We start from the raw sequence: 12610 nt of genomic DNA on the forward strand, positions 1-12610 counted from the left end.
GCTGGGTGTTAGTAAACATATATTGTGAGGTGTTCTGGGTACAAGTGGTTGTCATGTAAATAATGGAGATGGATTGTTTGACTTGCTTTTGCAGAATATTTATTGTAGCTTTTGTTGGTTATTTGCTGAGTTTACTTTTTTTGGCAGTTGCTGAAAATGTGTTGCTGGAAAAGCGCAGCAGGTCAGGCAGCATCCAGGGAACAGGAGAATCGACGTTTCGGGCATAAGCCCTTCTTCAGGATTCCTGAAGAAGGGCTTATGCCCGAAACGTCGATTCTCCTGTTCCCTGGATGCTGCCTGACCTGCTGCGCTTTTCCAGCAACACATTTTCAGCTCTGATCTCCAGCATCTGCAGACCTCACTTTCTCCTTTTTTTTGGCAGTTGTCTGATTATGATTGTTTTTGTTTTAGAGACAAATTGTTTCCAGCATTTGGATTTGGTGCACAGATACCCCCAAACTGGCAGGTAAATATGGAATAATTGAAGATATTATAAATGGGATTTTATATTTTGTGTACAGTTTATGCTTTAGCTTTCTTCCCCTGCAGGTATCACATGAATTTCCACTTAATTTCAACCCTACCAATCCATTCTGTGCAGGTATGGTGCTCCCTTTTTATCATTTTCTATTTTAAAATTGTCATGGAAAAACAAAATTTCATACTGAATTAGTGTTTAACAGTATTGTGTATGGTGGAGATATTTTGTAGCAGTGCAATTTGACAATGCCTAGCTCGTGGGAATGATCAAACATAATTAACTGAAAGATGTAAATACAGCAAAATCTTTAGAAGATCAACTGCATATACTCATGTTTTACATTATGTGAAAAGTTATATGATATTTTATTTGTTAATGAAAATAAGTTTTAATAGAATAATAATTCATTTAACTGTTTAGTGTATACAAGATGGAAAGATTTAAAGTATACTTAAATTGAGAAGGGTTGATGTGATTCTATTTAATTTCTCATTATGTTAACCAACATAACATACTATGAAATGATAGTGATTATGCTGTTCTATTTGCTGTTTGTAAATTGTAAACCCTGATGCTAAGAGATCCAAAATCAGGTCAAATACTGGCAAATAGAATTCTGAAGAAGACATAACTCTATTAACTGTCCACACATGTTGCTAGACCTGCTGAGTTTCTTCAGTATTTTCAGTTAATATTACAAATGCTGGCTTATGTTTTGGGGGTAAATGTTTTTGGTTTATTTATCAGTGGTTGTTGAAAAATATTTAGGATGTAGTTTCAGTGTATGTTTTGGAGGAGATGATGTGAAATTAATACTCAATGGAACCGCAGAATTGACATCCAGATTGAAAATTTTGAGCTCTAGTTTTAAACCTTCATTATGGATCGGTAATAAATATAGGCTTAATCAATTATGCCAATATTCTGTGGCTTAATAAAAAATATTGTGACTGCTACTGTTAAGGTCATCAAAATTCACCCTTGTGTGAACGATGTTTCCGGTATCTAGGCTATTTTTCTTTCACTTTTTTTTAATTTCAATAGGTGATAATTGATCTAAGTGTCCTTTCAGTTTTGGAAAGTTAGTTTTTAAAGCTTTAAGTAATGATATGGAATAATTCCAATCCTACTAATTCTGCTTTATTTAAATTCCTTGTTAAAATCTATCTCTTTTCCCATATTTTGGTTACCAAGCCCACCATATCATTTTTAGGGTATAATTTCCCCTCCCCAAAGGTGATGAGAAGGACAAATGGTCAAGTTACCTTAGAGAGTTGCTACCTCCCCATCCCATTTAAGCAATTGGGTCTTTTAGGGAAATTCTTGATTTACCTGCTATTGAGGCACTTAAGTGGTAAATCAAGGGATGATTAAGGGCCTCAACTCTCCACTGACTTGATTCCCTGCCTTCCAGGCAATCAGGAAAAGTTGTTGGTTTCTCTAATGGCAAACCAAGGCAGCTTGCCTGCAAAGTAGGGGCAGGAGCTGTCTCCATTTCCTCCAATATCAAGCCAACAGTAGGAGGAAAAGGTTGTTCATTGAATTTATTTTACAAAAGAGACTAAATTGGTTGCAACCATTGGGGAGGTGAGTTAGGCTGCAAAGTTTGTTTAAATAACTTGATATATAAATGCAGATAGTTGTTTCTTTTTCCTAAAATTATTCCAAATCATTTTGTAAAGGTGACTTACATAAAAGCAGGAATCCATTTAATATATGTTATTCTGCAAAACTAATGACTGGAATGACTATAAGCGTTCTTTCTTTGATATGTCCTTATCACTGTAATTGTTAGGAGTGCAGGGAATAGTGGATGCCTACCGAAACTGTCTGCCTCAAGTCAAGCTCCATGGACCTACAAATTTCTCACCAATAATAAATCATGTGGCAAGGTTTGCTGCCGCAGCAGCACAGCAGGCAATAGCTTCCGTGAGTATTTTTACATTTACACGTGGGACATATCCTTGGAGAGTGCCTTCAGAAAGAAATTAAAAGACATCATTACTGTGTTTTCTATTGAATTTATGATGAGGTTTTGTTTCGAGAAGCTAACTCTTGCAATAATGAAATGTTTTCTTTTTAAAATATTACATGAATTGCACCAAGCTGGTATATTCCATATGAAGCATTACTAACATTATGCAGTGTCTGGCAAATGTTGAAGAAACAAAATATTACTGTGTGCTGTTTTGAATATTTTAACCTGAGTAAAGAAAATGCTTTGTACATTGACATGATGATGATGTCATGTCATTACAAATGGAAAGATTAAAAATCTAGCATTCACTAGAGCACAGAGGTTAAGTTGAAAGTTGAGTTTTTTAAGATTAGATTAGATTCCTTACAGTGTGGAAACAGGCCATTTGGCCCAACAAGTCCACTCCAATCCTCCAAAGAATAACCCATCCAGACCTACTCCTGTACATTTACCCCTGACTGATGCACCTAACACCGTGGGCAATTTAGCATGGCCAATTCACCTGGCTTGCACATCTTTGGATTGTGGGAGGAAACTAGAGCACCCGGAGGAAACCCACACAGACACGGGGAGCAATGTGCAAACTCCACAGAATCACCCGAGGCTGGAATCGAACCTGGGTCACTGGCGCTGTGAGGCAGCAGTGCTAACCACTGAGCCACCATGCCACCCCAAAGATTAGCGCCCTTTTGAAATAATTCTTTTTAACCATGTCCAACAGTTGAAATAAACGGAAACTCAACTCAATCTGGCAGTCACCTATCACCTCATTGTCTCACTCCAGCGAAAACCCACGACAAATCAAACTGCAATAACTGCTCCATTTCTCAACATTATGGTTAAAAAGCTCTTTCATGAGTTGAAGAAACAAAGCACTCTTTTACTTACTGGAGTTGGAGAATTTCACTTTCACAAGTACTAACCCTACCTAACCAAACCCTTGCTAAGACAAGTAATGGTCAAACTGAGTGTTTTTGATTACCATCAAAAGTTTTGCCGTGTGAGAGTTAGTATTGAATAGTGTACAGTGTTTCTATACTAATTTGCATTCAGAGAAAGAGAGAAATAAGTAATGGCATGGAGTTCCTGCAGCCTAATTTCCATCTCATTTACAGCCTGAGGCTGATGGAAGGGTTACAGGGTTAATTTCTTATGTGAAACTCTTCTTCACGAATAGGTAGTCTAACATTAACAGGGAACTGTATACGGGCAAGACATCTCTAGGTGAATTCTCCTCTGAAACAGGTTCCCTGAGGCTTGAATTATATCTCCCAATTTTGATCCATTTCTTGAATTGGGAGCTATTGAATTTACATGAAAGACTCCTGACCATTATTAGGGAATGCTTTATTGCAAAGAAGGAACTTTTGGCAGGGAAAAATCATAAGCTCTCTAAAAGTCAGAAACAAGGCACCTATTGAAGACCTTGTCCAAGAGTAAAGCACAGGGCAGGTATTAAGAGTAAACTGGAAGATAGAAGCTACTAAGAGGGAGCTCTTGTTGTTTCCAATGACGTATTGTCACCTGTTGTCAGGCCCAGAAAGCAACAGTGGGTGGAAAGGACGGAAATCTGTATAAAGTCAGTTCATTTGCATACTGTGAGTATGAAAGCAGCAACAGAGCTCCTGTGGGTGTTAAGGAAGACCATCCCAGTCAGCATTACAAGGTGGTCTCTCCACCTGAATTTTCCAACAGTTATTGCAGCAGCGTCACCCGATTTCTGTTTGCGATTAGAGAAGAGAATCACCTTCCTTTGATTTCAGCTGTTTTGAAAACTATCTTACAAATTAACTATTTTAAGATATTGGTCACCATAAATATTTATGCTATTCTCCTGCATGCCTTTAATATTTCTATCATCCCTTTATCCTCAAGCTAAAAATCGGAGCCACAATTTTAATTCCAATAGGGTTAACAGCAATAAGACATACTGTAAATGCAACTTTAATGTCTAACACACATTATATATGCATTAAATATTCATTTACCGTGTTTGGTATAAAATTCAGTTGCAGCATATTGAATTGCAAATCATGAATTGTCATTTTGTTTCCTTGAACAGCAATATTTCATCCTCCTGATCATCACAGATGGAGTGATTACAGATTTGGATGACACAAGACAAGCCATTGTTAATGCTGCCAAGTTGCCAATGTCCATCATCATTGTCGGTGTTGGTGGAGCAGATTTCAGTGCCATGGAATTTCTGGATGGTGATGAATGTGTTCTTAAATCACCCACTGGGGAAATAGCTATCCGAGATATAGTCCAGTTTGTGCCTTTTAGAAAGTTTCATAACGTAAGTTTTACTTAATTACAATGATAACATCACTCTTTGAAGAATTTATTTCATGTTCTGTTTTATTGTAAAACTGACTTCATGTACAAGTTTATGCAGAAATGCAGTTTACATTATGGGAATTATTAGCATCTGTCTCACCTACCTGTTCCAATTTAGCCTGCATATTTATTGCAGTAGCTTTTATCCTGCCCTATCCCATTGTTTGCTGCAGATTGCAGTTGACACCACCACCACCTGCCCCCCCCCCCCCAACCACCACCAATGCTCAAATTCTTCTAAACCAAGTATTTTTAGATAATTATCTAGTGGGTGGAAAAAGAACTCTAGAATTCATCAAAATGAATTATACCTGAACTGATTACATTGTTTTGAGATGTCCTTTAGTTACAGTCAAGTGCAACACCTGCAATAATGTGTATTTATATGGCATCTTCAATATTGTATATAACACAATAGTGTTAGCAAACAAAATTTGACACAGCCATGTAACGATGTATTGGTGCAGGAGAGTTGAGGGAGGGAATTCCAAAGTTTAGTTGGTCTTGACAGCGCAACTACTAACAGATGTGGCAAGTGTAAACTAGGAGGGTTCTTGGGCTGGAAAAGATTACAATGATAGGAAATGACAAGGTCTTGTTAGGATTTGAAAACAAGGTTCAAAGTTGAGACATTGCTAGACTTGGAGCCAATTGAGATACAAGTAGGAGAATTTTACAGTGGGTGTAAGGGGAGAGAATACTCAAGAAATTTAGATTATTGAAATCTCAAGATGTAGATGATGGTATCAGCAGAATAAGAATGTTAAAAAAACACTAGGGGAAGGAGTACATCATTTGATCTTTTGAATTTGCTTTGCCATTCAATAAGATCCCAGGTGATCTGGTTTATGGTCTTAAATCCACTTCCTTTAGTGCACCCCAATAAACATTTAATCCCTTGCACTTCAAAAATCTGTCAAGTTTAATCTTGAATATATTCAAAGTTCCAGGCTCCCTAAGTGATAGAGAAAACAACTCCCAAGGTTAAAAATGCTCTGAGAGAAGAAATGAGGAGATGGGGTTGAAGGCAAATGATGTTACAGGGATATGGATGGAAGGAAGGAGGCACTGTTGGTTCTGGGGAGGATATGGAGTCAGAAACTTGGTTCAGGGTCAGATAGGGCGCCAGTATTAACAGTTTACTTCTGTCTCAGGCTATAACTGCGGGAGCAGTGGTGTCTGTGGCAAGCAAGATCAGAGCTAAAAGCTATGAATATAAATTAGATTACATTAGATTACATTAGATTACATTAGATTACATTACAGTGTGGAAACAGGCCCTTCGGCCCAACAAGTCCACACCGACCCGCCGAAGCGAACCCACCCATACCCCTACATTTACCCCTTACCTAACACTACGGGCAATTTAGCATGGCCAATTCACCTGGCCCTGCACATCTTTGGACTGTGGGAGGAAACCGGAGCACCCGGAGGAAACCCACGCAGACACGGGGAGAACATGCAAACTCCACACAGTCAGTCGCCTGAGGCGGGAATTGAACCCGGGTCTCTGGCGCTGCGAGGCAACAGTGCTAACCACTGTGCCACCGTGCCGCCCACAAAAGTCATAAAGTCATCATTAATACACGCAGCAGGGAGTTTAGCACACACCACTTTACTAAAATGGCGCTAAGAATGTAGAACTTGAAATCGGACGAAGTTAAAAGAAACAGCTTAGATGTACTTAAGAGGGAACTTGGTAAACTGATGTTGCCCAAAAAGGAGGACCAAATCCTTTTTCCCGGGTATTTTTTCCTTTTGTGACAAACAAAAGCAGGGAACCAAATCAGAATTGAATTAAGCAATCTTCTTCATTTTAACTTCTTTATTAAGTATAATACTCCATATAAAACATACATCATTGCAATATTTATATCTTTCTTCATCTATCTTAACTTCAGTTTTAACTCACTTCATTTAACTTCATTTAATTCATATTTGAGTTAAAACTAATTTTGAGTTAAAGTTTGAATCAAATACTACTCCGATTTGGAGTCAAGTGGCTAACTTTGCTCACCATTTAGATCACACCTCGTGGTTCTTGGTCTTCTCTAAAAATAACTTGAGGACACGTGCAGTCAGTTCTGCTGTAATGTGTGTTTCCTCAACACAAATCGGCTTTAATGTGATTGAAGAATTTAGACAGTTATTTGTAGAATGCGAACTTTCCTTACCTGTATTGGCTATAACGCAATTCTGGCCCCATTAGTTTAAATGGCACAGTTATTGCATGATTTTCTTATAACAAAACATCCAGTGAGAACAAAACTATCGCTTTATATCAGAACAGACTGTACTTCTCAAATATGGTCTTGAAGGTTTCTCCAGGAAAAAGAAATTCTTGTTCTTTTAATTTATGTCAAAATGTGCTCCTTTTTCAGACCATTTTCTGGTACTCAGTCAATTAATTGATCAAAGCCTGACATCATTTTATCCAAGCCAATGAAGTTTTATGATTGAAAAAAAACTTACAAAAATTAGTCACATTCCATTCTTTATATAAGGTAGTATAGTGCCAGCCTATCTAGCTGGTCTAATGACACCTGCTTTATTTGGTCAACACAAGAAACTGCAGGTCACAATATATCCAGGCTACAGATCTAAATGAGGTCAGAGTTTAAACTTGCTTGATCAAAACTCCCAACATGCTTGATTGTAGCCCTTAACCAGTCTTATAAGCATTTCTACTGCTGACTGCCTGACCACACCGATGAAGGAGAATAGAAGGAAATGTTGATAGGATTAGATGAATGTTATGTGTGAGGAAACTTGTGTGGAACACAACAGGCATGGAGCTTTTGGACCAAATGATCCATGTCTGTGCTCTCAATAAATAACTTGGTTATAACGGAATGGGTTTAATGTGAAGTCAGACACCGAAAGTGAAATATTAGCTTCAGAGAGCGAGAGAAGATATTGGGAAAAATAAACAATAAAATGCAATTTTGATACTATCAGCATTAAGGCTTTTGTAACCTTGTTCAAAGAGTCAAAAACTTTCCAGCACAAGTCACGTTCATTGTAAATGACGTTTCTGGGATGGTTTGTATCAGTTTTAAAGATCATTGCTCTGAAAGATACTCCATCCACAAATGTCCACAAACCCTAAATTGAATGAACCAGCTCAACAATTTTCCACTAACTGGCTCTGTTTGCAGGACTTAAGTAGGAATTTGAAGATTAAGTACCTATCTGGTAGTGTACAGCAATAAAGCTAGTAAATGGTCCTGTATGCTTTTAAATTTAAAATTGGATTACATATAGCTGCTGTACCAGACACTTGCTAAAGGTTCTTGCCTTCTTGATAAACCTAAGCATAAATTGCTGGAGAAACTTAGCAAGTTTGGTGGCATCTGTGGGGAGCAAACAGAATTCGGAAGAAGGGTCATGGGGCTTGAAACAATAGCTTGTTTTTCCCCCCACTGATGCTGCCAGACCTACTGAGTTTTTGTTTTTGTTTTTGTTTGTTTCAGATCTCCAGCAGCCACGGTTCTTTTTGTTTTATATTATTTATGATTAACCTATTTTCCGCTATATTAAAAATACACACTTTTGCCGCTGTTAAGTATATCAAGAATTGTTTGAATGTGAGGACGAAAATAATTATGTTGCAAAGCAGTGCTCAGTTGTGTGTTTTATGAAGGATTTTTTTGTGACATTGTAAATACTTTTGAATGGAAACCTGAAACATCACTTTGAAAAACTAAATTAATTTCATCATTTTTAAACTTCTAACAATTAAGACCTGAAAGAATGAGACTTTGTGCTTATGATATTTATGTTTTAGTGTCAGAACAATTATTAACCTAAGTTATTAAATAGAATGATTAGTATTTAATTTTCTGTGGCAAGTTTAATTTTAATTGATCATATAAGTAAAACAACTCTCATATCTTTCATGCGTTTCAACAGTGAGGCAGTAAGTGAGTGTCCATTTCTATGTAGTTGGAGTGGCACAAGTTGGAAAACCATATTTGAGTTTAGTTGTGTCTCAGAGTAACATTTTGCTTCCTTGTTTGTTGTTTATGCATAAATAACAACAACCACCTCATCATTCCTGAAGTAAGCAGCTTTGTATTAATCACCATATGCTTAGACATTGCTACTTGCACTGCTGATTTTGTATTTTTCTTTATAATTTATTAATATTCCCATTCCTAATACATTTGAGATTATTACAATTTCTAAATCTATATTTCAGGTGGTTAAACTCACTGTGACCTAATGCACATGCAATTCAGTTTAGATATTCTTTCTGGTTCAATCCTATTAGAATGAAGAGTAACTAAGTTTGGAAAGAAAGTTTGAGAAAAAACATTATTATTGATTAATTTGCAACTGTTGAATAAAACAGGAAAGTGATTTGTGAAGTGATTTTATTGCCAGTTTCTATGTTCATGAAAATATTTTTAAACTCAATCAGCATATGTACTCAACACAAGATTATAATATCTGGATATTTGTCACTATTGAGTAAAACCAAATTAAGCACATCAGAAGAACCATATAATCCTTTGAGCCCACTGCTCATTTCAATGCTAAATGCCTAAAAGCGTGCAAAGGATTATTAGTGCATCCGCTTAGCCTCTCAGCCATCTACCCTACCTACAGACCCGAGAAACCATCCACTTCTGTATCCATAATCTGATGGTAGTAAGATTGAAATGTTATTTAACTTGAAGTTGGCTCTGCGAATGTCACACCCAGAAAATTTCTCAAAGACCTCTTATTGAATAGTCTTCCTTTCTCTACCCATTTCCATTTCAAACGTTGCACTATCCTGCCAAAAAAGGGTATGTTTAGTTTATATCTTTTGTGGACTCCAGAGCATTGTTAGCTAATTGTTATAAGTGCTTCATTATGGCCAAGTAACTCTTAGGTCTTTGCAGGAGTTACCCTCTAAAGCCTAATTCTATACCCTATCTTCATGAATTACTGGAATCCTCTCTCATTGATGCATTTTAACCAAATTATAAAGTGACAGTTGTCTGAGTTGCAGTATCTGTTTTACTAATTTACTGGAATTGACTCCATGATTTGCATCATCCTACTACTGTAACCTCCTAAATTCAGTTTTATTTATTTTTGCTGTTTTACCTTCTGTGCTCTAAGGAAAGTTAATAATGACAATGTACTTTAGTTTACCTGTCTTTGTACTGTTTGTAGCAAGTTCTTCCTTTCTGGTTATACATTATTTTTGTCAATGCAAATTTGCAGGAAGTACTATTGACAGAAATGTGATGACATTTTTCAAGGCAGAAGATTTGTGTCTTGGATTTTAATTACTGGGCAATTTTACCCTTAAATATTTATACAATGTTGAGATTATTTGAATCTCTAATTTATATGTATTTGATATACTTTTGGGCATGTTGATGTGGATTTTTGAGCATGTGGATTTTTATTTAAATCTTAAAAGCAATTTATTGTCAGATTTCACGTTAAATTGACTTGTTTTATATTAACATTTCTATCTCTACAGGCAACAAAAGAAGCTCTTGCACAAAGTGTCCTCGCTGAATTGCCTCAACAAGTGGTGTGTTACTTCAACACACGCAAACTTCGTCCCCCAAATGAACCTAATCCTTAACTGCTCTAAATTAACAGCTATGTTTGAAATACACTACATCAAATAAATTGATACTTTTTCTTCAAAATAAATTTAAAAACGCAACGATAAACAAACACTGTATATGAAATTTTTCATAGTTTTAAAATTATTTAAAATAGTTTATTGGATTATAAATATTTTGTATGTAAATTTAAGGCAACTTTTTTGTTGCATATAGTTGAAACAATCCACTAAAATTCAGTGAGGTCAAACCATTGTATCATAATCATTTACCAGTTGCTGTCTTTGTAAAAATGTTCATTGTCTTTGATAACCTTTTTAGTAATGCTTGGCAGATTTTTTTTTGTCAGCCTCCAATACCTTTTACAGTTTTTGTACTGTTGTTTTGAATGATAATTTAACTTTTGGATTTTTGGACTATATGCCTGTATCTGGCACCAAAGCATACAGCAGTTTCAGTTGTTTAATTCTAAAATTGAGATTTGTTTGCATATCATCATAGTATTGTGTAATTGTATTTTATGAGCTTTACATTTTTTAGGTTTAGTAATTGAAGATAGAATAGAAGTAAAGCTAATCATAATATAGACTTTGTATCCAACCCATGTTTATTTTTCCTGATTCTGTCATAGGATGTGGGTGTGTCTATCCCTAATTGCCCTTAAAATAAGATGGTTGCTGGTGTGTTTCAGTCAGCAATTCAGTCAACCACGTTACCAGGAGTCACTAAGGCTGGCAGGTATCCTTCCCCAATGGACATTAGTGAATTGGATGGGTTTTTAAACCATTGATGATTGTTTCATAGTATATTTACAATTTCAGGTTGGTTAATTAAATTTAAATTCCATTGGCTGCTTAGGTGAAATTGGAAGTCAATGGCCATTGAGTGTGGGAGCTCTGGATTACTAGTACATCACACCACCACCTAGTCTTGTATAAATGATGCAGTTTTTAACACATCATAACATCACATATGTTATTATGTGATGCAATTTGACTTAAAATTGGCTGTATTAATTGGCAATTTTTAAACCAATTCTTAACATTTTAAGTTCTGTGTTGTCTATTAAATATAAAAACATATGCTAGATAACTGACCAAAATCAAGGCAAAAGCCAAAAAGATGGTTGATATGTGTAGGGCCATTGACAAGGACTATTATTATATAAGTGAGATGGCTTTAGAACAGGAAAAGAGCCTTGTGTAAGATATTTGTCTTGAATTTAACAAGGTAACAAGATTTGTTTGTGCAAGCCTAGTAGTTGGGGTGTCAAACCTGGAGAGTTGAATTAAATCAAGCTTCCTCAAAAGATGCTGGACACCCAGTCAGATTTATTCCCTGATTTGGCAGCAGAAGTGGAAATTTAATAATAGAAATTTAGTAATAGAAAAAGACTGCTTCAAAGATCTGCAGACAACCTTCTTATTTCTTCTCCAAAAAGCAAGGAGAGAGACATTTTTTGAAAAGTACCCCACCCTCTCTTTGCCATGGTTCTGGCATATAAGGCTTTGCTAGGTATAATGCCAATGTCATTAAGTGGTAACTCTTACAGTTTAATTAAACCTCCAGTAAGCCTGATTGACAGCTGAATAATATCAAAGTTAATATTCCAGCAGCCGGAAACATCAAGATTGGCCGGTTCGCGGTGATTAAGACTGTAATACCTCCCCCAACATCCTTGGTGTGTCTGAAGACTTTTGTTTCCAATCAAGATGTCAAAAATGTACTGAACAGTTCAGGCATTTTCAGTTTTAGTTTTAAGATTAATTGCATTTCTCCTCTTAATTATGCTGCTTTTACATAATTGAGTCAGATTTCTCCATTTGCCACGCTCTGTTTGTACCCAGTGCTGGATTTATCCTAATCAGCTCCTACTACTCCTTTCTTGAAAGGATCTTGTAATTTAGTCATTTACACTGCTGTACTGTATGCATTTCTATTTGACCTCAAAATTCAAACACATGAAAAAATAATAGTATTGTTCAACAATTCATCAGCATCTCTTCAATAAACTCATCCAGTCCTTAAACCACAGTATTGGGTGACTCTTTATTTAATTTAAACTTACTTGTTATTTTGTGACAATGCTTTTCTTTTGATTTGCTATCATATTAATTGTAGACAAAAAGATTCTTTTATTACTACCTTCATTGATGTGTTACCTACTCATTGATTAATTTTGTAATTAAATGTATGACTTGACCCTGGAATTTGATTGGTAAAACTCAATGTTATGTC

At 36.0% G+C, this 12610-nt stretch overlaps 1 protein-coding gene across 3 annotated transcripts in view; it reads left to right on the top strand.

The window, feature by feature from the left end:
- LOC122549016 (copine-3-like) overlaps positions 1 to 12406 on the top strand; it is a 77092-nt gene extending 64686 nt beyond the window's left edge. For all 3 annotated transcript variants that reach the window (XM_087986508.1, XM_043688138.2, XM_043688139.2), the window contains 5 exons: positions 412 to 466; positions 550 to 601; positions 2277 to 2410; positions 4522 to 4758; positions 10282 to 12406. In XM_087986508.1, the coding sequence (XP_087842634.1) occupies positions 412 to 466; positions 550 to 601; positions 2277 to 2410; positions 4522 to 4758; positions 10282 to 10389 (586 nt within the window). In that variant the 3' untranslated portion in view covers positions 10390 to 12406. The remainder of the gene's footprint in view (positions 1 to 411; positions 467 to 549; positions 602 to 2276; positions 2411 to 4521; positions 4759 to 10281) is intronic.
- Positions 12407 to 12610: the final 204 nt, after the last annotated feature.

The sequence above is a fragment of the Chiloscyllium plagiosum genome, unplaced genomic scaffold, assembly GCF_037043375.1.
Source record: "Chiloscyllium plagiosum isolate Xiang-an unplaced genomic scaffold, Cpla_swu_hap1 HiC_scaffold_4, whole genome shotgun sequence".
Lineage (NCBI taxonomy): Eukaryota > Metazoa > Chordata > Chondrichthyes > Orectolobiformes > Hemiscylliidae > Chiloscyllium > Chiloscyllium plagiosum.